This window comes from Ornithorhynchus anatinus, chromosome 14 (genome assembly GCF_004115215.2).
Source record: "Ornithorhynchus anatinus isolate Pmale09 chromosome 14, mOrnAna1.pri.v4, whole genome shotgun sequence".
In the NCBI taxonomy this organism is placed as follows: Eukaryota; Metazoa; Chordata; class Mammalia; order Monotremata; family Ornithorhynchidae; genus Ornithorhynchus; species Ornithorhynchus anatinus.
In genome coordinates, this window is record NC_041741.1 from 17,884,299 (window position 1) to 17,910,982 (window position 26,684).

The 26,684-nt window shown below is 48.3% G+C and overlaps 1 protein-coding gene and 1 long non-coding RNA gene across 2 annotated transcripts in view; one reads left to right on the forward strand and one right to left on the reverse strand.

Moving 5' to 3' along the window:
• Positions 1 to 1,807: 1,807 nt before the first annotated feature.
• Positions 1,808 to 6,820, reverse strand: LOC103170029. The gene is made up of 3 exons (XR_485929.1): positions 6,669 to 6,820; positions 4,570 to 4,616; positions 1,808 to 2,002 (listed from the first exon to the last, which is right to left on the reverse strand). It is a non-coding gene; the product is annotated as an uncharacterized LOC103170029 (long non-coding RNA).
• The window catches only part of KCNMB4 (potassium calcium-activated channel subfamily M regulatory beta subunit 4), a 44,188-nt gene continuing 23,983 nt past the window's right edge, over positions 6,480 to 26,684 (forward strand). The window contains exons 1-2 of the mRNA XM_001512240.3: positions 6,480 to 6,980; positions 23,806 to 23,933. Of these exons, the coding sequence (XP_001512290.1) occupies positions 6,645 to 6,980; positions 23,806 to 23,933 (464 nt within the window). The 5' untranslated portion in view covers positions 6,480 to 6,644. The remainder of the gene's footprint in view (positions 6,981 to 23,805; positions 23,934 to 26,684) is intronic.

Below are 26,684 nucleotides of genomic sequence, written 5' to 3' on the forward strand. Positions count from 1 at the left end.
ACAACCTGATTACCTTGTATCTACCCCAGCGCTTAGAACAAACAGTGCTTGGCACATAATAAGTGCTTAACAAGTACCATCATCATTATTATTACTATCATTAATAACAGGTGTTGAATTCCAATTTTACAGATGAGGAAACTGAGGCAGAGAGAGGTTGTGACCTCCTGCCCAAGGTGACACAACAGGAAGTGGCAGAGCTTAGATTGGAACCCAGGTCCTTTGACTCCCAGGCCCATCCTCTTTCCACTATGCCATGCTGCTGCTCAGCCTGGAGGAAACTTTTGTTGCTATTTTGGTTCTTCTCGCCAGAGAAAAATACATCCTTTTGTCCTTGAGGCTGCTGGCATTCAAAAGCAAAAAGAAATAGAGTATTTTCTTCTTTAAAAATTGTAGGGGGTAAAGTAAAGAAGCTGTAAACTTTGCTAAATTAAAGGTCGCTTCTTTTGTTCAGTTGATTCCTCTGTAATTGGAAGATAATTGTTATAATTTGTAAATCTTACCATAAATTAAAATGAATACATAAGAACTATACCTAAGGAACAATCAAGATTAGATGTTGAATGAAAAGTTCATTTCCACTGACTAGCAAGAGCAAGTAATCTTGGTTTTCTTGAATTACTATGAGTGTATTAATGTGAGGGTTAAATATTGTACTTGTTTCCTTAACTTCACTTTTCTGTCTTACATAATAGTTTGATTTTCGAATAATAATAATAATGATTGTATTTATTAAGCCTTTACTATGTCCCGAGCACTGTTCTAAGCACTGGGGTAGATACAACGCACCCACGCAGGGCTCCCGGTCTTCATCCCCATTTTACAGATGAGGTAACCGAGGCACAGAGAAGTTAAGTAGCTTGTCCCAGGTCACCCAGCAGACAAGTGGCGGAGCCGGGATTCATTTATAAATCTATGTAGTCATTTTGCCAGCTCCTTATTTGCCCTTTATTTTAAAAAGTTTGAAATAGTACTCTAAAGACAAAATGACAGTTTAACTATTGAAAGTTAATAATATTCTAATATATGTAATTTCTATTCAGAAATTGTAATTTAACTGGAAACAACGATGTAAAGAGTAATTATACATTGCTTCAAATCCCCCAGCTAGATATTGACTCTGCTAGGTGAAATATGGAAGTTTAAGGACCCGAAGGAGAGTATGGGTACCATTCCATTTGCCTGTTAGAGTTTAGGATTACAGTCTCCAGGATTGTACTTTCCAGTCTGTCACGTTATTCTACAAGGATTTACTTTCTTCTTTTTTCCTATTATCTGTTACTGTAGCTCCTTTCAAAAATCTGCAAAAGATTTCATGCTGTCACTTCTTTGGCATGGAAATTGTAACTGTCATCAGTTACTAGGCTTTCCTGAAGGGGAGCCCCAATGGTAAAACCAAATTTACAATTCTTGCTTTGGAGATGTAGAATCTTTTTTTTTTTGTACTTCCTGCTATTAGATGGAGCGATACATTTACATTTTTGAAAGTTTGCAGCAAGCCCTTACTTAGACATGTTTTTAAGAAAAATATTGAGAATTTGACAGGCCCTAGGGAACAGCAATCTCAACGATTATTAATGAAATGGGAAACAGAACAGATGCGTTTTGCCTATCTGGACTGTAAGTTCATCTCTAGACTGTAAGCTCTCGGTGGACAGGGAACGGGTCTGCCCAACTGTTATATCGTACTCTTCCGAGCACTTAGTACAGTACTTTATACAGAGTAAGTGCTCAATAAATATGATTGATCGACGGCGGGGAAGTTAAAGGATTTTGATTAGGAATGAAAGAGCTAGGGAAAGTTGCATTTCATTGAAAAAGGATTAGTAAGTTTATTATAACCAACCAAGGGCAACCGTCAAAGTTACTCCAAGTTCCCTTTTTCTTTTCTTGCCACCGAAGAGACAAAATAGGGAGCCAGGTGGGTCACTGCTTCGATCTGGTTGGGCGCCGCCGGTGGTCTCACGTTCTGATGCCCAGCAGCTGTTTCACATAAACAGGACTGGGGAAAATCAAATTGTTTATTTAATTCCACTAAGCAAGAGTGATTTATACTGTAACAACTGTTTCCACATCAAGAAAAATATAATACACTGTATTATATAATGTGCATTACCACTACCTACAAATAGGTAGAACACCACCCCCTGTTTGTTTTGGTTTTTTTTTTTAACAAAAAGCTGGATGTTGCCTAAGTTCTCCTCTTTAAATTTTCTTTCCTTCTAAAAATCGTTTCCCTCTCCATCCCCTTACCAGGCCCTAACTGGTTAATGATAAACTTAATAATTGTCTCTTCCCTCTGTCCGTCAGTTGCATTTATTGAGTGCCATGTAAAGAGCACTGTACCAAGCACTTGGGAAGTTAGAATGTCAGAGTCGGCAGGCGTGCTCCCTGCCCCCAAGGAGTTTACAGTCTAGAGGATGATAATAGTTATTATTGCGTTTTTTAAGCGCTTCGTGCCAAGCACTGTTCAGAGCGCTGAGGTAGATACAGTGTAATCAGGTTGTCACACCTGGGGCGCACAGTCTTAATCCCTCTTTTCCAGAGGAGGTAACTGAGGCGCAGAGAAGTTAAGTGGCTTCCCCAAGGTCACACAGCAGACAGTTGGAGTCGGGATTAGAACCCACGTCCTCTTGACTCCCAAGCCCGGGCTCTTTCCGCTAAGCCACACCGCTTCTCTGTACCCTCTAGCCCCCAAGTCGGAGAGGGATATTTGATTTGGTTATTGGACACCACTGTTTTAGAACCTACATTGATTTCTCACGTAAATTGTTTAAATCTCCACTTCCAAATGTGTATGGTCCTCGAGGGCAGGGATCCCGCCTGCCTACTATTGTACTGTACCCTACCGGATGCTTAGCACAGCGCTCCGCACACGGTAAGCGCTCAATGAATATCGTTGATTGAAATTCCTATGCCACGCCAAGTTCGAAGAGTCCGATGAAACCAGGAGACGCTCCTGCCCTCAGGGAGCTTTTGAGGGAGACAGGTAGGTATAAGGAACGAAGATGTCCCCGACAAGACCAAGATATAAACGATGAAACATGAATAGGTTTTTTTTTCCTATGCCGAGCTATATGTTGAAAAATAACTCACCTGTGAAGGAAGGTTTACAGTTTTGCATTTCCCATTAAGAGAAAACACTGTTATTCCCCATTGCGATCACAGTTTCTTCAGGAAGCCGGCTTTGGAAGAACGTTCCCTAATTTCCTAAAAACGTTCTAACCCAAATGGGTTGCAACCACGTTATCGAAGAACTTCCCAAGCGCTTAGTACAGGGCTCTGCACCCAGTCAGCGCTCAAGAAATATGGTTGAATGAATGCAGGAACGAACTGAGTAGATTCCTAAATACTTGCCACTGCAGATCGTGAAAGTAATCTGCGAAACATGATCATTCAACAGTATTTATTGAGCGCTTACTATGTGCAGAGCACTGTAATAATAATAATGTCGGTATTTGTTAAAGCGCTTCCTATGTGCAGAGCACTGTGCTAAGCGCTGGGGTAGACACAGGGGAATCAGGTTGTCCCACGTGGGGCTCACAGTCTTAATCCCCATTTTACAGATGAGGTGACTGAGGCACAGAGAAGTGACTCGCCCACAGTCACACAGCTGACAAGTGGCAGAGCCGGGATACTAAGCGCTTGGAATGTACAGATCGGTTGAATGTCTCAAAAATCTACTCCTTAAATGATAATGAATAATTATGGGATTTGTTAAGCGCTTGCTATGTGCCAGGCACTGTACTGAGCGCTGGGGCGGATACCGCAAAACGCGTTGGACCGAGTCCCCGTCCCACACCGGGGGCTCACGCTCTCAAATGTTAAATGTTTTAATAGCTCTTGATAACAACGTTAATAAGTCTCTTACAAAAAAGTTTGTGACTTCTGCCAAGGGACTTTCCCAGAGCAAAGTACCAAAGAAATATTTCAAAGGCACAGGCCACTGTAGCCTAATATTCAACGGAATCAATTAATCAAGGGTATCTATTTAGCTCTTTAGGCCTTAAGCACTTGAGAGAGCACACTAGAGTAAGGAGTCTAGCAGAAGCAGGCCAGGGAGACAGAAGGACCTGGGTTCAAATTCAGCTCCCTTGGGCAAGTCACTTCACTTTTCTGTCCCTCAGTTACTTCATCTGTAAAATGGGGATTAAGACTGTGAGCCCCTCATGGGACGGGGGCTGTGTCCAACCCTATTTGTTTGAATCTACCCCAGTGCTTAGTACACATTAACATAATGATGATAATGTTGGTATTTGTTAAGCGCTTACTATGTGCAGAGCGCTGTTCTAAGCTCTGGGGTAGGTACAGGGTCATCAGGTCGTCCCACGTGAGGCTCACAGTCAATCCCCATTTTCCAGATGAGGTGACTGAGGCACAGAGAAGCGAAGTGACTTGCCCACAGTCACACGGCTGACAAGTGGGCCGGGATTCGAACCCACGACCTCGGACTCCCAAGCCCGGGCTCTTTCCATTGAGCCACGCCGCTTCTCTAAGTACAGTCATCATCGTTATCATCACTATTACTACTAGGATTAAAGTCATGAATCCCACCCTCAAGGAGCTTACCGTTTTGAGTAAAGTCACTTTACTTCTCTGGGCCTCAGCGACCTCATCTGTAAAATGGGGATTGAGACCGTGAGCCCCACGCGGGACAGCCGGATGACCCCAGGGCTCGAAACGGTGTTTGGCACATAGTAAGCGCTTACCAAATACCGTTACGATTCTATTCATTAAGTTTCATAGATAGATACACGGTGAGGGGTGGGGAGGGCAAAGGGAGCGAGTCCGGGTGAGGCAGAAGGGAGGGGGAGATGACGAAAATCGTCCGCGCGGCAGGGACGCCCTGCACAATGTGTCGCGCCGCCTCGATGCATGCATGCAGGAGCGCTTGTGAGTGTGTGAGTGCACGCATGCATGCACGCAGGAGCGCTTGTGTGTGTGTGTGAGATGCATGCGTGCAGGCGCACGTGGGGGGTGACGCCCCGCACAATGTGTCGCGCCGCCTCGACCCACGCATGCAGGCGCACGTGTGGTGTGGGTGAGCCGTGCGCTGTGGGGGAGCATCGAAGCTCGGCGGACAGAACCCGGGCCGGGGAGTCCGAGGACGTGAGTTCTAATCCCCACTCCGCCGCCTGTCTGCCGCGTCACCTCGGGGCGGGTCCCTTCGCTTCTCTGGGCCTCAGTTCCCTCCTCCGGACAACGGGGGCTCGGCCCGGGAGCCCCACGTGGGGGGCAGGGGCTGCCTCCGCTCCCCCCCCACCCCCATTGGCCTGTATCCACCCCAGCGCTCGGCACAGTGCAGGGCACGGAGGAGGCCCTTCACAAAATGCCCTGGGGAGAATTCAGGGGTGTTTACTGAGCGCTCACCGAGTGCAGAGCACCGCACCGAGCGCTCGGAGAGTACAATCCGGCAACAGACCCTGCCCAACAACGGTTTTGCGGGGTGCAGGCGTGCAGGCATGCATGCACGCATGCAGGGGCGCGTAGGGGGGGGGGGGTGTGTGTGTGTGCACGAATATAGCTCCTGGCAGATGTCTCCTCCGGGCTGGCAGCCAGCAGCTTTCCTGCGGGAGGGAAGGAGGGAGGATGAGCGGGAAAAGCCGGAGCGGGACGAGGCGGGGAGGAAAGGAAAGGGGACCCAGGCCGGCGGGGAGGGGGAGGAGGAATTCTGCTTCCAGAATTCCTCCTCCTCCTCCTGTCCCTCTCCTCTTCCTTCTCTCCGCTTCCGGGCTTCCTGCTTCCAGTTCTCTCCGGGGTCCCGGGTTCTAATCCCTCCCCGACCAAGTCATCGCAGCTCCAGTTGGGGGTGGGGGGGGAGGAGGAATGCCCTTGGCCGGGCTCCGGCGCGGCGCTCGGCAGGTAGGAGTAAGCCGTCAGGGCCGAGGCGGCGCGATGGTGAAGTCAGGGGAGTCCGGCGGAGCGCACCGCACCGCACCGCACCGCTCCGCACCCAACAGAGCCGCAGAGCTCGGGACCCGGGAGATCCCACCGACCCATCCATCGGGCTCGGCAGCCCCAGCCCCCGCGAGGGGACACCCTTTTTCTTCCTCCTCCTCCTCCCATTCTCCTCCTCCTCCTCCTCTCCTCCCACTCTCCTCCTCTTCTTCCTCTTCTCCTCCCACTCTCCTCTTCCTCCTCCTCTCGCAATCGCCTCCAATTCCTCCTCCTCTTCCTCCTCTCCTGCTCCCCCGGTCCCTCTCCTCTTCCTCCTCCTCTCCTGCTTCCCCCGTCCCTCTCCTCTTCCTCCTCTCCTCTTCTGCTTCCCCTGTCCCTCTCCTCTTCCTCCTCTCCTGCTTCCCCCGTCCCTCTCCTCTTCCTCCCCCTCTCCTCTTCCTCCTCTCCTGCTCCCCCGTCCCTCTCCTCTTCCTTCTCTCCTCTTCCTCCTCCTCCCCTGCTCCCCCCGTCCCTCTCCTCTTCCTCCTCCTCCCCTGCTCCCCCCGTCCCTCTCCTCTTCCTCCTCCTCCTCCCGTCGTTTTCCTCCTCCTCTCCTCTTCCTCCCCTCCGATTCCTCCTCCTCCTCCGCCGCCGCCGCCGCCGCAGGCCGGTCCTGCCGGAGACTGGCCGAATTGGGGGTGCTGGGGGTCCGGAGGTGGGGAGGAGGAGGAGGAGGAGGAGGAAGGGTGGTGGCTCCGAGGGGGGCGATGGCGAAGATGCGGGTGGCTTACGAGTACACGGAAGCGGAAGACAAAAGCATCCGCCTGGGCTTGCTGCTCATCATCTCGGGCATCACGTCGCTCTTCGTCTTCGGCTTCTGCTGGCTCAGCCCCGCCCTGCAGGACCTGCAAGCCAAGGCGGCCAACTGCACCGTGCTGTCCGTGCAGCTCATCGGGGAGGCCTTCCAGTGCACCTTCACCTGTGGCACCGACTGCCGGGGCACCGCCCACTACCCCTGCCTCCAGGTCTTCGTCAACAACTCCCACTCCAACTCCAGGGCTCTGCTGCACCGGGACGAGCACCAGCTCCTCACCAACCCCAAGGTAAACCGAGGCACGGGCGCCTCGCGGTCGGGGCCCGGGCGGGGAGGGCACCCCCGCCCGCAGGGCGTCAACCCCAAACCCGTCGCAGCTGAGTCGGGTAAGCCACCCCAAGGCCGCCCCCCCGTTATCCATCGGGATGGTACCCGTTAAGCGCTTACTATGTGCCAGGCACCGTTCCGAACCCCGGGGGAGATCCGGGGTTGCCCCTCGTGGGGCCGACGGTCTCGACCCCCCTTTTACGGAGGAGGGAACCGAGGACAGAGGAGTGAAGGGACCGGCCCGCAGGCACGCGGTTGATAAATGGAGGAGCCGGGATCGGGACCCGGGACCCGGGACTCCCCGACCCGTGCCCTTCCCACCAAGCCACGCCGTCTCTCGAGCCGAGCACCGTGACGATAACCGTGGTGCCCGGGAAGCGACGGCTGTGCGCCGAGCACCGATCTGAGCGCTGGCGTAGATGCGGTCCCCGTCCCACCTAGGGCTCACCGTCTCGATCCCCTTTGCACGGCCGGTGATGATGATCACGGTACGTATTAAGCACGCCCTTATGTATCCAGCGCTGTCCTAAGCACCGGGGTAGACGCAACTTAGCTTGGACACGGTCCCTGTCCCGCTTGGGGCTCACGGTCTTAATTTCCGTCTTCCAGATGAGGGAACTGAGGCCCCGGGGAAGTGCGGTGTCTTGCCCAAGGTCGCACAGCAGCCGTGGCGGAGTCGGCGTTGGAACCCGTGACCTTTCGGTTCCCGGGCCCGGACTCTAGCCGCTAAGCCGCACTGCTCCCCGGGAGCCCCCCTCCCCCCCCCGCCTCAGAGGTTTCCTGTCATCCTGGCTTTCCTTGGAGAAATAATAATTATGGTATTTGGTAAGCGCTAGCTCTGTGCCAGGCTAATCAGGTTGGACGCGGTCCCGGTCCCACGTGGGGCTCACCGTCTTAATCCCCATTCTGCAGATGAGGAAACTGAGGCGCGGAGAAGGGAAGTGACTTGCCCAAGGTCACACAGCGGACAGCTGGCCGAGCCCCGGCCGGCGGAAGGTAGCTGCCTGGATGTAGAAGTTCCCGCTTGTCCTCTCTCTCCCTGAGGCGCGTTAATAATAAGAAACGTAGCATCTGTTAAGGGTTGATCCGGTGCTGAGCTCTGGGACCGAAGCAACGCGATCAGATGAATCACAGTCCCATCCCACGTGGAGCTCACAACTCTTCTCTCGGCCCTTCCACTTGCTCATCCATCCATCAGGATTTCCGGGCGCTTACTGGGTGCGCAGCACCGGACTAAACGCTTGGGAGAGGACAATACGGTTAGAAGACTCGACTCCAGCTCACGGCGGGCTTGCGGTCCTGAGGAGGAGACGGTCACTAAAAAATCAACTGCAGGTAGAGAGGGAGGCAACAGAGGATCGATCAGTCGGTGCTATTTACTGAGCACTTACTGTGTGCAGAGCGCTGTACTAAGCCCTGGGGAAAGTATAAAGATGGGGCAGAAATCCAGAGGGCAGGGACGAGTAGGGGGAGTACCCGGGGTGGGGGGCAAGGACCAGGATCGGGGGCCTAATGACATGGGGTGATCATAAAAATTGTAATGGAATCACTAAGGTATTTGCCAAGAGCCTACTCTGCGTCAAACACTGTTCCAGGCGCCGGGGTGGATACGAGTTAGGTGGGACACAGTCCCCGTCCCCCATGCTGGGAACTACACGGTCAGCTGTGACTTCTGTGCCTCTCCTGCTGACGCTTGGAAAGAACCGTTCTTTTTCCCAGTCCCGGAACTACAGCGGGTTGTCAGCTTGACGTTCAGGGCCACGGATTGGGAATTCCGAACGATGGGCTGGGGACGCCGAGCGGATCGGCTGGCTCCGAGGAACCCCCCGCCTCTCTCGGGAGAGGAGCGGCGGCGGCGGGGATGGCGTCCGACTCGATGAGCCGGGCTAATTGAAACGGGTTCCTCCATCTTTCAACAGTTCATTCCTTTTAATGAATTTGCTGCTCGGGAAAAGGACTCCCACCCCTCTCTTTGAGCTTTCAACGGCTCCCCACGGTCGCCCTCCAATAGAGTGGACCCTGGCGTGACGTTAAAGATGCCCCCGATCCGTTGTGACTAATGTATTGCGATTCGCTTTCGTATGGGAAACTAATCTGGGTCAGAGTCAGCCCTCGTGTACACGAAACACTCTTTAATCAAAGTGTGGCAAGGAAAATATTGAACTCTTGGGCACGTGTGCCCCAGGGCTTTCCGTCTCCACAGATCATCTTTCAGGAGACAGCGGATCCAGCCGTGTGTGTAATTCGATTAGTTGTGTACACCTGCTAGCTGGAAGGAGGCCATTCGAAGGACAGACGCTTACGGTTCATTTCGACAATAATAATGACAATTATGGTATTTGTTAGGCGCTCACTATGTGCCGGGCATTATGCTAAGCGCAGGGGCGGATAGAAGCAAATCAAATTGGACACGGTCCCTGGCCCTCAGAGGACTCAAACAGTCTTCCCGTTTTACAGATGAAGTAACTGAGACGGGAAAGGAGTGAGGTGATTTGCCCAGGGTCACCCAGCGGACAAGTGGCGGAGCAGGATTAGGACCCGTGACCTGACTCCCAGGCCCGTGCTCGATCCACCCTGCCATGCTGCTTCCTGAGCAAAACTCAGGGAACTTGTAGCCTAGTCCTGGTGCTGTGTCAGATGATTCCAGTATAATCACGCCCCGAGGGAGCTTGTCTGTTTTTGTCAAACACACCTTTTCCTCGACCTTTTTAAAAGATGCTTCGAGAAGTCTTTCAATTGTTGTTCGTATGTGAAAGATAAGGTCTGTTTTGCCCAGGGTGATTTTTGACTAACAGAGGATCCTTGGTTCTAAAAACCATTCTTTCCCTCGATAACGATGAGGAACAGAGGGAATAAAACCGAAGAGGTGGGATTCAAGAACGAAGGAAAATTCCCAGAAGTTTCGGAAAAGAATAAACTCCCGTTTTCAGGGAGGGGGAAGCAAGTGACACTAAAAGAGAAGTATTTACAAATGAAACTGTTCAGGTTTCAGAGGAACCCAACTCTTATTTTAGCGTTAGGTGTCGCTTCTATCGGCAGGCTACGTTGGAATTCTTATCGTCGATTTGATCACCTATCTTTTAAATGGAAAAATGGCTCCGGTTGGAAGTCATATGTATCTATAAATTGCTAGTATTACCAGAAATGCAGAGGGTACTGAAAACCTACAAAACACCTTGGAAAAATGCTGCTTCACGGTCGCCCAGACAAGTTTCGAAGGAATTGGCAGAGAAAACGTAGGCAGCAGCAGCAGCAGATGAATATCAAATCATTTGGAGGCAACAGAATATCCTTGGAATGTAGAGAAACTTAGTGAAAGGCATATACCAAGATGTACTTTTTTAAAGATGAGTATGTTTCTCAGCGTCAGTTCTGTTTCTGGCACTGTCAACTTTTGAAAAACTCTTTGGAGCAAAAGGGCACAGGGGAAGAGAGCAAAATTCAAGGCTCAAGAGAGCTGAAATTAAATGTATCCATAGAACAGTTTCTCTGGGATAACATCCCGTAGCAATTTCTTCAGCCTAAACCCTTGCTGGGTTTCGCTTTAGTTAAGTTATGATTAATGATATTGAATAATAATTGGGGTATTTGGTAAGCGCTTACTGTATGCCAGGCACTGTACTAAGCGCTGGGGCAGAAACAAGATGATTAGGGCCAATATGGGGCTCATAGTCTAAGGAAGAGAGAGAACAGGCTCTGCCGCTTGGCTGCTGTCTGACCTGGGGCAGGTCACTTAATAATAATGTTGGTATTTGTTAAGCGCTTACTATGTGCGCAGCACTGTTCTAAGCGCTGGGGTAGATACAGGGTCATCAGGTTGTCCCACGTGAGCCTCACAGTCTTCATCCCCATTTTCCAGATGAGGGAACTGAGGCACAGAGAAGTTAAGTGACTTGCCCACAGTCACACAGCTGACAAGTGGCAGAGCCGGGATTCGAACCCATGACCTCTGACTCCCAAGCCCGTGCTCTTTCCACTGAGCCACGCTGCTTCTCTGAGCCTCAGTTAACTCACCTGCAAAATGGGGATTAAGCCTCTGAGTCCTGTGCCGGTCAGGGACTCTGTCCAACCTGATAAGCACCCCCAGCGGTGCTTAGTACATAGTACTCGCTTAAATACTATAGAAAAACAGAAGCAGAAAGAGGTATGGAATCTCCCCTTTGCAGATGTGGGAGACTGATCAGAAAAAAGGCACCCCGTGCCATTATCCGTACTAAAAAAAAGATCTCATTAGCTGCTCGATTTCCAATTACTTCAGAGGAGAGGGGAAGTCACTTAACCAAGGTAAACTTCACTGTTATCACAAATTGAGAGAATTCTGTAATCCTCCACTATAGGAGAGAAGAGCATCATAACTCTTCAAAGCAACTTCAGACAGGTGCAAACTGGAGGGAAGGAAAAGGGCGGGGAGATTTGGGAAAAGAAGGCCTGGGGAAAGTGGGAGGGGTAAACCATGGAAATCCCTGACTACAAAAATAATTCACCGTCTGAGCAGTTTCCCCTCCTGTCTGGGACTATAAAAACATCCTAAGTCATCTCGAGCCCGTGATTCAGCAGTTGTCCAAACTTACATCCTGGGCAAGCATTTACTGACCAGCTGTAAGGACTTTTTGTTCGGCTGTGACCAAGAAGCAGTGGGCCCTGGGAATCAGAGGACCCCGGTTCTGATCCCGCCTCTGCCACTTTCTTGCTGTGTGACTTTAGGCAAGTCACTTAATTTCTCTGTGCCTCAGCTTTCACATCTGTAAAATGAGGATAAAATACCATTTTCCTTCCCCCTTAGATGGAGACTGGTTCCGATCTGCATATACAGGATCTTCACCGTACCTCACACACAATAAGCACACACAGTAATTGGCACACAATAAGCGCTCAACAAACACCACAGTTATTATTAGTCTCACTTTGACCATTGTCATAAGGATAAAAAAAAAAAACTGAAAGTTTACCCAGGTGCAAATTTTGCTAGTAGAATATGTGGGGAACATAGTTAAATTTTGCTTACTTCAAATACTCTATTAAAACCTCCACCTTTTTTCAGAATATTACTTGCAGTTGAGTTCTTCGATTTAAGAACATTTATTGCAGTTATTCTCATTAGAGAGCTTTTAAAAATTACCTCACAAGCCTGTCTCCCAACTCTTTTACTGTACTCTCCCGAATGCTTAGCGCAGTGCTCTGCACACAGTAAGTACTCAGTAAATGCCATTACGATGATTACCTGTGGTCTGAACCGTTTCTCACACTACTGTATTTTTCATATTTTAGACATTCTGTAGGATAGGTACCCATTCCTGGTAAAAGCAGTAGCGTATGCCTTTAGGATGTATAATATGCAAACGAAAGTTGCTTCTGTCAATATAAGGAACCTTTCTGGAACACCAGTGGATTTCTCCCCCGCCTCCTGTTTAAATAGCGATCGATCCGTGAATCCGTGTTATTTATTGAATGCCTAATGGGTGTAGAGCACTGTACTAAATACTTCCTAGAGTATAATCACAGAACCACATTTTGAACTGTGCGATATTTCCTGCTGTAGTTTGGTTTCCCTGAGTGTTTATTAACTAAAATAATTTATTGCGGCCTTTCTTAAGTTGCTTGGCTAGCAATAATCATCTCACTGCCAAGACAAACAGCTTGGGTCATTGGAGTCCTTCCATGCTCAAAAAGAAGTGCAAGAATATCAGAACATGTGCCTTCTGCACTATTAATTCAATTAATGCAGCTGAATAGTTGTACTTTGGAACCTGGATCCAGAGCTTATTTTGGCACTCGGTTCCAAAGTTCCAGAAAGGTTCTTTATGTTGACAAATGCAACTTTTGTTTATCCATACCGTGGAAGTAGAGAAGCGGTCCGGGTTAAACAACGGCAAAATGAAAGGCAGAACACAGGTGGCTTTGACTTCATTTGGGAAGAATGGGAGCGAGTCTCTTGATCAATCATTATCTGTGAAATGATAACCTTTCAAATTTATCCATGGACATCGGGAGCCGACCGAGTGGAAAGTGGCTACTTTGCCCCCGGCCTTTGCCATTTCACCTGTCCGTGTCCTGCTCGGTCCGGTGCAAATACCGGCCAAGGAGGTCACCTCCTCTCCTCCCCGGCCCCTGTGGAGGGCATCTGTGCAGTCATTCATTCATTCAGTCATATTTATTGAGCGCTTACTGGGTGCAGAACACTGTACTAAGCCCTTGGGAGAGTACAATATTTCAATAAACAGACACATTCCCTGACCACAACGAGCTTGCAGTCATCATTTCCTGGACAGTGATGTGTTAGATGCGCTTGGGAAGAAGGGTCTCAGCACCTGTTTGGATAAAATGAATATGTTGCTCTCGAAGAGAGCTATCTGGGGGTCCATAATATAGGAAAAGGATGGAGAGAAAGCAGCCTCACAGATGGGTGAGATGTTAGGCATCTGGCACAGATAAATCAAAAAGTCGAGAATTCACTCTAGTAGATGATTCATTCATTCAATAGTATTTATTGAGCGCTTACTACGTGCAGAGCACCATACTAAGCGCTTGAAATGTACCAATCGGTAACAGAGACAGTCCCCGCCCTTTGACGGGCTTACGGTCCGATCGGGGGAGACGGACAGACGAGAGCAATGGCAATAAATAGAATCGAGGGGAAGAACATCTCATTAAAACAAGAGCAAATAAATAGAATCAGGGTGATGTACATCTCATTAACAAAATAAATAGGGTGATGAAGATATATACAGTCGAGCGGACGAGCACGGCGCTGAGGGGACGGGTCGGGAGAGGGGGAGGAGCAGAGGGAAAGGGGGGAGAAGAGGGTTTAGCTGCGGAGAGGTGAAGGGGGGCGTAGAGGGAGCAGAGGGAAAAGGGGAGCTCAGTCTGGGAAGGCCTCTTGGAGGAGGTGATAACTGCCTTGGTTTTCTCATCTGAAAAATGGGGATTAAGACTTTGAACCCCATGTGGGACAGGGACAGGATCCAATCTGATTATCTTATATCTACCCCTGGGCTTAGTACAGTGTCTGGCACATGGTGAGCGCTTCAGACATACCATAAAAAAGACCCAATCAGTCATAATACAACTCTTTATTTAGTTAAGGTTGTGGTGTTATGCCTTGAACTACTTTAACAAAAATGAAAGGATAAGGTCTACCGCACTAAAGGACTTTCATGTTATTTTTTGCAGAGGCTCTAGAAAATACCAGTAATGTAAATTCACACACGTAAACATATGGGAAAATAATCACATGTTCAGTCGCCGGTTTTTATTGAGCACCTGCTATTTGCAGAGCCCTGAACTAAGCACTTGGGAGAGTACAATTTTTCTCATGGCATTTGTTATGCATTTACTATACGTTCCAAACTCTGGGATGGATAACAAGGTCATCTGGCTGGACACAGCCCCTGTCCCACATGGGGCTCATGATCTTAATCCCCATTTTACAGATGAGGTCACTGAGGCCCAGTGAAGTGAAATGACTTGCCCAAGGTCTCACAGCAGACAAATGGCAGAGCCAGGATTAGAACCCAGGTCCTTCTGGCTCTAAGGCCTATCCACTAGGCCACGCTGCTTCTCCGTCATCACCGCTCCCTCCCTGACTGCAATACTGAAGCAAGCGTTCTGCTTTTGGGTATCGGTCTCCAGCGACAATCCGAAACTTAAAAATAACCAAATCTTAGTTTTGAGGGATCCGGATATGGACGAAGTAAATCACAATAAAATCATATCTCTTCTAAGAGGTCTTCTCTGACTAGGCCCTCATTTCCCTTATTCTCCCTTTCATTAATTCATATTTATTGAGCGCTTACTGTGTGCAGCACAATGTACTGAGCATTTGGAAAGTACAATATGGGGTAAAGAGAATGGTTTGCAACTAACTTCAACTGAATTTTAAATTAGCATAGGGGTAGATATTGTATTCACACAATAGCAAGTGTGAATTTGCTTAAACTTGGCTCAGTGTAAAGAGCACGGGTTTAGGAGTCAGAGGTCATGGCTTCTAATCCCGGCTCCGCCACCTGTCAGCTGTGTGACTTTGAGCAAGTCACATAACTTCTCGGGGTCTCAGTTACCTCATCTGTAAAATGGGGATGAAGACTGTGAGCCTCACGTGGGGCAATCTGATTACCCTGTATCTACCCTAGCGCTTAGAACAGTGCTCGGCACATAGTAAACGCTTAACAAATACCAACATTATTATTAAACTGGAATGAGTAGCAATCTAGCCTTCTACCACTTTCAGTTTTTATTATGGAAGGAGAAATTTTTCAAGGACAGAGAAAAAAGTGCTTTTGGTTATTTAAATTCCAAACCAAATTTTGACTGTCATGTATACCTGGAACAACCATTGTATTTTTGAGGTAATTTGGAAAATGGGCTTTCATTCTTTCATTCATTCATTCATTCAATGGTATTTATTGAGCGCTTAGTATGTGCAGAGCACTGTACTAAGCTCTTAGAATGTGCAATTTGGCAGCAGAGACAATCCCTGCCCAATGACGGGCTCATGGCCTAATCGGGGGAGACAGCACAGCCAAACAGTGCAGTGTGGCTCAGTGGAAAGACCCTGGGCTTGGGCATCAGAGGTCATGAGTTCTAATCCCGGCTCCGCCGCTTGTCAGCTGTGTGACTTTGGGCAAGTCACTTAACTTCTCTGTGCCTCAGTTCCCTCATCTGTGAAATGGGGATTAAGACTGTGAGCCCCACGTGGGACAACCCGATCACCTTGTATCGCCCCCAGCGCTAGCATTATTAAAACTTTTCCAAAATCTTTAAACATATAGTAATCACAAAACTATTTCAGGGAAAGTGGGAAAAGCCATACTTGAAATTATCTTTAAAAGAAGAAAAAACTTTAGCTTTGATTCATTTGGGTTTATTTTGAAACCAGGATATAGTTTGGGATTACCAGTAAGCAAAAACAATATAAGAGGATGTGGTTTGTACAATTAAAAGAATGGTCATTTATTGAATTGTGAAATTAGTGTTCAAATATCATTGTTTGACTCTTTCTCACAGCTGAGTGCAATTGACCTCTGTACTAACGTGAGCTAGAAGCGCTTAACGTCCAATTAAGTTTAGAGATTGAAAAGATGAATTCATTTCGGATGAAAATCCACCTTCAGTTACTAAGTGAGCGCTGCACTTGTCCTTCTTCCTCTTCCATACCAGTGTGCGTCACCATGACAACTGGGAGATGGGCAACCCTCCTGCAGTTACCATGGAAGGCTGAGACATTTAAATATTGGCTGGGAGGTTTTATCACCACCTAATAGTTGCCATGGTATTGGGAAACTGAAGGTCCCAGGTGCTTTTGCCAAAGTAGAAGTCGCCTTCTGGCCAAGCCAGTGCCTGGCCGCCATCGCTGCTGTCGTGAGTAAGGTTCCCCCACCCAAATCAGATGCTATCCCAAGGGCTTGCTCTGTGGTGGGTGGAATCCTTTTCCATCCCCACAGCCACAGTTTGTAGAATCGTCTGCACTAGACGGTGCCTTCCGCCAATCGATCCTTCAGGGATGCTGGAATTGTTGGGAAAGGATTTTGCATGCCTAAAACCCCCCGCCACGTTCGTCCCCTACGTACGAGCAAAAGCTTTTCTCCTCCCACCGCCTTCCATCCAGACTGACGTGCATTACGGGAAGAGCGTTCCCTAATTCCACCGTAGCGTTCCGTTCAAGGTGCGTAGTGAAAACGTGTTGCTACGAGGAACCTCGGCCAGCGAATTCATGGGCCATTTCATTGGTAGGTGATGCTTACTTCCAGAAACATCAAGAAGAGTTATGTAGGCCTTTTTTTCCCAAGCCGAGGCCGGGAAGGAGAAAGTTCAGACCCGCTCCTGTTCCTCCTCCTGGGCAGATAAGCCCATTTCTAAACAACCCTCACGGGTCCTTCTCCTACTGGCAGTTTGGACTTTTAACATCATGAGAATTTTTTTTTAAAGGGCCTATGCCTTAGATTGAACCACAAGTGTTGATTTAGTCAACTCTCTGGCTTTTTCAAAAGGCCAAATAAACTCTAAGGTCACTTTCCACGGGAAAAGATATGGAGGAGTTTTTCTTCTATATTGACCCTTTCTAAATTACTGACCTGTTGGCAAAGCCAACAAACACATAACCAATATTATTGTCCACAACTAGCCAAAATAAACTACATTTTGCACCAAAGCGTTTTCCAGGCACTTCAGTCTGTTCTTCACCATTGATACGAACTGAGAGTTTAAGAGATCTATATATATATCTTCCGTAGATATCAGATAAAATGTATTCACTGACAACAAAATGGAACTTAGTTACTGAGACCCTTGTCATTTTTAAGCATCTTAGCATTTAACAATGCAATTTGGAGGTAGGGTGGTTATCAGAGAATGATTTACAAAAGCAGTTTCAAAGACAAAAAAGGGATTTATTCCCTTTTATATTTTCTCCATGCCCTTACTTGGTGCAGACTGCTGTGCTAAGCTCTAGTACGGCTGTCTTGTTTGGGGCAAGGGTCTAGCGATCCATTCTCCAGGCATGGCCTAGTGGGTAGAGCACAGGCCTGGGAGTCAGAAGGACCTGGGTTCTAATCCTGACTCCGCCACTTGTCTGCTGTGTGACCTTGAGCAAGTCACATCTCTTCTCTTGGCCTCGGTTACCTCATCTGTAAAATGGGGTTTAAGACAGTGAGCCCCATATTGGGCAGGGACTGTGTCCAACCTGATCAGCTCGTATCTATGCCAGCACTGAGTACAGTGCCTGTCACATAGTAAGCGCTCAGAGAACAGGTCCGTGGGTTCTGATCCCGGCTCTGCCACTTGTCTGTTGGGTGACCTTGGGCAAGTCACTTCATTTCTCTATGCCTCAGTTCCCTCATCTGCAGAACGAGGATTAAGACTGTGAGTCCCATGTGGGACATGAACCGTGTCCAACCCGATTACTTTGTATCTACCCCAGCGCTTAGAACAGTGCCTGGAAATAGACGGTGGAAATAGACGCTTCCTCAGATTTTGAGGAAAAACACGAACACTCGACTTCCACAACTACTTGAGAGTTTTATTTGATTCACATTTATCATCCAGATCCATATCCGATCTCCGGCGTATCTATTTTTCTCTCGTTAGTTTCTAACTCTTTGCCCTTCAGTGATTTTCGGTTGATGTTTATTTGATTTCCCAGAGCAGCAAAGCGGAAAATTAACAACATAAATATGAGGCATAAAAGTTTTGTGAGGCTTTAAACATTCCATCTGAGGGATGAGGTGGCCTCATCTGAGAAACGCAGGAATGTTTTTATTTTCATAAAAAGCATAAATGTTAGACACTCTTTTTAGGAACTTATTGATTAAATAAGAGGACTAAAATGATCAAATATTTGGGTTTTTATATATGAAAATCGAACTTTCACTATCATTCAAAAAACCAATTGATTTTATGGCCTGTCACACTTTGGTCTGCTCTTGAGGTCCATCAAGGGTATTTAGTCAGTCGAATTTATCGAGCGCTTACTGTATGAAGAGCAGCGTACTAAGTGCTTGAGAGACTAAAGCGCAACAGAGTTGGCAGACACGTTTCCTACCCACAAGGAGCTGATGGTCTAGAGGGGGTGAAAGGCATTAATATAAATAAAATATGGATGTGTACGTAAGTGCTTAGGGGCTGAGGGTGGGATGGATATCAGGTGCTTAAAGGATACAGATCAAAGTCCGTGAAATAAGATGCAGCGGAAATAAATTGCATATGGATCTGTACTTCTGAAGCGAGTTATAGTTTGCTCAGGGTCTCTGTAAACAAAGCTGGAGAAGCAGCAGGGCCTAGTGGAAAGATCACACGTCTGGGGGTCTGAGGACTTGGGTTCTAATGCTGGCTTTGCCAGTCGTCTACTGTGTGACCTTGGGCAAGTCACTTAACTTCTCTGTGCCTCAGTTACCTCATCTGTAAAATGGGAATTAAGTGTGTGAGCCCCATGTGGGACAACCTGATCACCTTGCATCTACCCCAATGCTTAGAACAGTGCTTAGCACGTAGGAAGCACTTAACAAATACCATAATAATAATTATTATTATTCTACTCCCAGCTCTGTCACTTGTCTGCTCTGTGACCTTGGGCAAATCACTTCACTTCTCTGTGCCTCAGTTACCTCATCTGTAAAATAGGGATCTAAACTGGGAGCCCCATAGGGGACAGGGACCTGATTTGCATATATCCACTCCAGTCTGACAAACAGTAAGTGCTTAACAAATACCACAGTTATTATTATTATTCTGCCGTTGTGCATGTTTTCATTAAGCACTTTGAATAATAATTGTGGTTTTTGTTAATCATTGTGGTATTTGTGCCAGGCACAGTACTGAGCTCTTTGGTAGATACAGGGTACGGATGAGGTAACTGAGGCCCAGGGAAGTGAAGTGGCTTGCCCACCGTTAATAATGATAATAATAATGTTGGTATTTGTTAAGCACTTACTCTGTGCAGAGCACTGTTCTAAGCGCTGGGGTGGATACAGGGTCATCAGGTTGTCCCACGTGAGGCGCACAGTCTTAACCTCTACTTTCCAGATGAGGTAACTGAGGCCCAGGGAAGTTAAGTGACTTGCCCACAGTCACACAGCTGACAAGTGGCCGAGTCGGGATTCGAACCCATGACCTCGGACTCCCAAGCCCGGGATCTTTACACAGCAGACTCGTGGCGGAGCAGAGATTAGAGCTCAGATCCATCTGACTTCCAGGCCCGAGCTCTATCCACGAGGCCATGCTGCTTCCCCCAGAACATGATGGAAGAATAGGAGAACACAGTTACCCCAATAAGAGTGTGGATTGTGAATTGGCTTGAGGGTGGTGGTCCCGGTTGCAAAAGTCATTAGGACCTTTTGGAAATTCCTTTATCCATCTTTCGTTAACATGGGCAGTACTTACCATTTCTTGTTTACTAGAAACTCATTTTAGGCAGTGCCAATTAATTCCCCTTGAGATGCTAATGGCAACTGGTAAATGTCAGGTGAGAGTCAGAGAAATGTCAGAAGCAGGGGAAATACAAGAGCTCACTTGAAGTTTAAACGAGCTTGAATTTAGGTTTCAGAAGTCTTTTCTATCTTCCACAGCCGTCTTGATTTTCACCCAATATGATAGAAGCTATATACTCTTTCCAATTTTTGAGCCGTTTCCTCCCTAACTCCGTATTTTTTTTTGAAATGATCGAGATAACGTGATTTTGGGAAGGCTTGGGAGTTTGCCTGAATTTAACTCCTCCATTGTAGGAGAAATGCCTTCACTATTCTAGTTATCTAGGCATATTTGGATAGTAAGACCATCCTGTGAACCTCCAATGTGCTCTAAAGCTTTTTCCCCCAGAATTATAATATTAATAATTACGGTATTTGTTAAGTGCTTTACTAAGCACTGTACTAAGCGCTGGGGTGGATCCAAGCAAATCGGGTTGGTCAAGTCACTGTTCCACGTTGGGCTCACAGTCGCAGTGCCCCTTTTACAGACAGGGTAACTGAGGCCCAGAGAATTGAAGTGACCTGCCCAAGGTCACCCAGCAGACAGTGGCGGAGCCGGGATTAGAACCCATGACCTTCTGACTCCCAGGTCCGGGCTCTATCCGTCTTAGAACCATCTACCGTCTAAGACACCCTACCAGGAGGGATCCCAGACCCATTTCTTCAGTCCTGATCCCGTGTTGCTCATACAGTAGCTCCTCAGCAGGCTTGGAAATCGCTGTGCTGGGAAGGCCGTGAGGGGCGTGATCCTGAATTCCTCCGCGAATAATGCTTGCTCCCTACAGGTCTCTACACTGTGTGTTCCTCTTCTAGAGTAGGCTCCTCCTCTAGAGTCTAAGCTCCTCCTGTAGACTCTTAAGCTCCTCTAGACGATAAACTCCCTGTGGACAGGGAATGTGCTGATCAACTCAATCCCAAGTACTCAATACTGTGCTCTGCACCCATTTAGTGTTGGTATCTGTTAAGCGCTCACTATGTGCCGAGCACTGTTCTAAGCGCTGGGGTAGACGCAGGGGAATCAGGATGTCCCACGTGGGGCTCACAGTCTTCATCCCCATTTTACAGATGAGGTAACTGAGGCCCAGAGAAGTGAAGCGACTTGCCCACAGTCACACAGCTGACAAGTGGCAGGGCCGGGATTCGAACCCATGACCTCGGACTCCCAAGCCCGGGCTCTTTCCACTGAGCCATGCTGCTTCTCCCTCGATTCATGGATTGAAATCATTCCACTCCTTCTGGGCCTGATGTTGGCAAGGCAACTTGGATGTCAGCTTCGACTACCTGCTGTCTTTCAACTTCAGTCTGTTTGCTAAAAGTTGCCGTTTCTTTCTCGACGATATGTCTCAAATCGGCCTTTTTCTTTTGACTGATGGGATTATTGAGTCCCCAGTGAGTATTAAATGCTGTATTAAGCTCCTTAAAGCCTTAGGGGGAGCACAGCAGAAGCAAGACGCATGTTCCCTAGTGGGAGAGAAAGAGAAAAGTCATTTATAAATTGAGCGGGAGGAAGAGAAAGGGTATAGCAGGACCTATGTATAGAGAAAAAGTAATTGAATAATTGAATAATAATAACAATGGTATTTGTTCATTCAATAGTATTCAGCACTTACTATGTGCAGAGCACTGTACTAAGCGTTTGGAATGCACAGTTTGGCAACAGATAGAGACCATCCCTGCCCAAAGACGAGCTTATGTGTTAAGTGCTTATTACGTGTGCCAAGCACTCTTCTAAGCGCTGGGGTAGATACAAGGTAATCAGGTTGTCCCACGTGGGGCTCACAGTCTTAATCCCCATTTTACAGATGAGGTCACTGAGTCCCCGAGAAGGGAAGTGACTTACCCAAAGTCACACAGCTGACAAGTGGCAGAGTCTTGATTAGAACCCATGACCTCTGGCTCCCAAGCCTGTGCTCTCTCCACTAAGCCACGCTGCTTCTCCAATGCATGATGAGAATATAAATAACACAGATAAATGAAAATATATAACTGCGTAGAATGAGTGTTGGGTTCACATCACGACTGTGATGTGAATTACTCGAGAAGGCTTCCTGGAGGACGTTGGCTTTCAGGGAGGGGAGAGCTTTGGTCTGGTGGATTTGGGTGGTGAAGGAAGTTAATTGGGTCAGGGCTGGGAATGAAATTCAGTTACTGTCATATTTTACTTTCCCAAGTGCTTAGTACAGTGCTCCGCACACAGTAAACGCTCAATAAATACAATTGAATGAATGAATTCAGTTAGTTCAAGAAGAGTGAAAAGAAGAGTTGGGGAAGAGATGGAGAGAGCCAATATGAAAGATGGAAAGAAGGTGTTGGAGAGTCTTGAGGCCAGTGGTTGATGGGCAGGCGTTGGAGGTATGCGAGGAGTGGAAATAGTTGGAAGAGAGTTGGCCTAGTGCCTCAAATAATAATAATAATAATAATATGTCATATCTGTTAAGCACTTACTATGTGCCAGGCACTGTTCTGAGCTCTGGGGTAGATGCAGAGTGATGTGGTTGGATAAAGTCCCTGTCCCACGCAAGGCTCATGGACATAATCCTCATTTTACAGATGAGGTAACTGAGGCCCAGAGAAGTGAAGTGACTTGCTCAGGGTCACCCGGCAGACAGGTGGCGGAGCCGGGATTAGAACCCACGACCTCTGATTCCCCAGCCCTTGCTCTTTCCACTAAGCCATGCTGCTTCTTAATAAGGTTGGTAGTTGTTAAGCGCTTACTATGTGCAGAGCACTGTTCTAAGCGCTGGGGGAGATACAAGGTCATCAGGTTCTCCCACGTGAGGCTCACAGTCTTCATCCCCATTTTACAGATGAATCGGTTGATCAGTTCTTAATCAGTTGAGGGCCCAAGCACCTAGCGAGCTAGAAAACCAAGGTAGTGCACTAGCTGTGGAGATAAAAGCTCAGAGCTAACTCTTCTTCCCTCTAAGGCCGCCCCGCCAGTCAGGGTAAGGGAGACGCAATTCCCACCATTTGCTCTTCCTCTTCCAGGATGGGACTTCCAAGGGTGGGACTTGCGTGAAATGGTGCCCATTGACCCGATATGCGGAAGGTGAGAGGGGTAGAGTACACGGGAGGCTCACTTAGTTCGTTTCCGGTGGCCCCTCCCGATCCCGCGTCAGACCACCAGGAAGTGCCCAAATGTCCCTGGGGTAGGTCACACTTGTGTCCATTTCTGTCCCTCTAGGAAAAACAACCCCCTCTCAGAATGGCACCTGGAGAATTTCCAGTCCTCTACCAGTCTCGGCTACGGGGCGGAGAGTCAAACAGAGGCCTACCCGTTCCAGTCCTAGCTCGGGCAGGGGCTAGCGAGTGGCAGGCCATCAGCTCCAAGTCAAAACTCACCCGGGGTGGGCGGCCCGGGAGAGAGTCGAGGGCGGAGATTCGAGTTTACCGCACGAAAGAAGGCAATGGTAAACCACTTCCGTATTTTTACCCAGAAAAACTCTATGGATCCACTACCGGAACGATTGCAGATGGAGGTGGGGCGTTCTGGGACAGATGTGTCCATGGAGTTGTTACGGGTCAGAAACGACTGGACAGCGTAAGAGAAGACAAGGAAAAATGAATGTGTTTCTTTTCCCACAAACCTGGGTTTCAGTGTGTTCCCCTTAGGTCAGATTTCCTACACTTCCAGATTTCCCTCCAAGGTGTAAACTCATGGTGGGCAGGGAATTTGCCAACTCTGTCGTGCCATACTCAACCAATTTAGCCCCGTGCTGTGTACACAGTTAGCGCTTAATTGATTGATTGATTTTCTAGAAATTTTTCTATCCGGGTTTGGAGTTGAATAATTTTCCTTTCTGTCCCTTTTTATTTTTTTTTTGCCAGTGTTCATATATTCCTCCTTGTGAGAGAGAAAACCAGAAGAACTCAGAAAGTGTTTTGCACTGGCAGCAGTACTGGAAAGATGAAATTGGTTCTCAACCATTCACTTGCTATTTTAATCAGTACCAGAGGTAAGTCACCCTACGCCTGTGCTTTCCGAGACACCATTTGTCTCCTGCTTTTCACCTGTCTCTCTCCCCTCCTTGCATTTTCACGGTATCTGTTAAGCGCTTACTACGTGACAGGCACTGTTCTAAGCACTGCGGTAGATACCAGTCAATCAGGTCGGATGCAGACGCTGTTCTTTCGGATACGTGGGGCTCACGGCCCAAGTAGGAGGGAGAACAGGTATCGAATCCCCATTTGGCAGGCGAGGAAGCTGAAGCACAGAGAAGTTCTAATCCCGGTTCTGCCGCTTGACTGCTGTGTGACCTTGGTCAAGTCACTTGCCCGAGGTCACAGTGGCGTGCGGCGACCGTCCGGGTCCCACACAGGGCTCGCCGTCCTAATCCCCATTTTACAGGTGGGATAACAGGCACGGAGAAGTGAAGTGACTTGTCCTAGGTTACGCAGCAGACAGGTGACGGAGCCAGGATTAGAACCCAGGTCCTTCTGAATCCCGGGCCCGTGCTCTATCTACTAGGCCAAGGGGCAGGTTCTGTACTAAAGACTCTGTTCGAAGTCCCTGTCCCCCAGTGGGCACACAATCTAAATAGGAGGGAGAACAGGTGTTAACTCCTCACTTTATAGATGAGGAAACCGAGGCACAGAGTTTAAGTGACTTGCCCATGGCCACACAGCAGGCTCGTGGCAGGGCTGGGATTAGAACCCACCTCCTCTGTCTCTGGCTGTGCTTTTTCCACTACGCAATTCACAACATCTTAATTACATCAACCCAACACCCACCCTTAGCATTTATGTACATGTATATATTTTTATTTCTTTGTATATTTATACAGTCAGCCATGCATTCAGTTATATTTTCAGCTCTTCCATCCTGATATATTCGTACTACCTCCTAAATTCATGTTCCTCCTCTTGTTTTCACTGTATTCCACAACCGAAGCAAGAATCAAGCGGAGAGAAAAATGATTTATCGTGTCCTTCCCTTGATTCTTGCTTCTGTTGTGCTCTCCCAAGCGTTTAGTATACTCAAATCTCCCAGCGACCCATCGATCGGTGGAATTTATTGAGCGCTTAGGGTATGCCGAGCACTTACTCTACTAAGAGCTTGGGAAAGTACAGTACGACCGAGTCGACAGGCCCGTTCCCAGCAGCGTGGCCTAGCGGATAGAGCAGGGGCCTGGGAGCCAGAAGGACCTGGGTTCCAATCCTGGCTCCGCCACTTGCCTGCCGTGTGACCTTGGGCAAGCCACTTCACTTCTCTGGACCTCAGTCACCGCACCTGTAAAATGGGGATTGAGACTGCGAGCCCCAGGTGGGACAGGGACTGTGTCCAACGTGATTATCCCGTAGGTATCCCAGCACTCAACGCAGTGCTCAGCACCTAGTAAGCACTTAACCGTTACCACAGTTATTGTTCTCGTTGCCCGTCTTATGCCCTGCTGTAGTTTGAAGTTGTGTTAAGACCCAGGAGCCCGTGTCAGTCGGGATAAAATGCAGCCAAGCAATTTGGCAGCCACGGAAAGCAATATGACCCGCGGAACACTTTCCCTGTCAGCTCTCTCTCCGTCTCTTGGAACATGGTCATGGCGGTGATAGCTTGGAAATCTCGTCACGTATCTTCCGTATGTTAAAGAAGAGTCTGTGCAGATGTCTGAGCTCAACACCCCCTCCCTGCTTGACATCTTAACCGATATACCATCAGGTCCGGGAGCTTTGCCATTCTCATCGCTTCCATCACGGCGGTGACTGCCGTCAGATGGCGGGGCGAAAGCCGTGTCTCGAATCCACAGTCAGGCAGACTATTCTCTGCGGAATGTCATCCTCAGAGGAGGAAGGCGTGTCCAGGAAGCCACTGAAGTGTCGTCAGCTGTTTCTTTCTCTCCTCTGGTGACGGGGAAGCCATCTTGGCCCTGCGGTGTATAGTAACCATAATGATGGCATTCGTTAAGCGCTTACGATGTGCCAAGATACAAGGTCATCAGGTTGTTCCACGTGGGGCTCACAGTCTTAATCCCCATCTTACTGATGAGCCCGCAGAGGCACAGAAAAGTTAAGTGACTTGCCCAAAGTCACACAGCTGAGAAGTGGCGGAGCCTGGATTAGAACCCATGACCTCTGACTCCCAAGCCCGTGCTCTGCCCACTAATAATAATAATAAATGATAATAATGATGGCATTTGTTAAGTGCTTACTATGTTACTGTTCTAAGCGCTGGGGTAGGTACAAGGTAATCAGGTCATCCCACGTGGGGCTCACGGTATTAATCTTGATTTGCTTGTATCCACCCCAGTGCTTAGTACAGAGTGCTAACAAATGCCATTATTATTATTGTTATGACTGTTATTATTTTGCACTTACTGCAGTCCTTGGTCAGCAGAGAGGACCACCGTAGCGCCACCAGAGACACATCTCTCCCAGAACGCCCCACTCTCCATGGACAGTCGTTCCGGTAGCGGATCCAGAGAGTTTTCTTGGCAAAAATACGGAGGTGGTTTACCATCGCCTCCCTCTGCACCGTAAACGAGTCTCCATCCCTGACTCCCGTGCCGCTGCTGCCCGGCACGGGTGAGTTTTGACTCGTAGCAGACGGCCTGCCGCTCGCTAGCCACCGGCCAAGCTAGGGATGGGACGGACAGGCCTCTGCTTGACTCTCCCTCCCGTAGTCGTGACTGGTAGAGGACTGGAAACCCTCCAGGTGCCACCCCGAGAGGGCTTAACTCAACTCCCCAATAATAATAATGATTATTGGGAAAGTA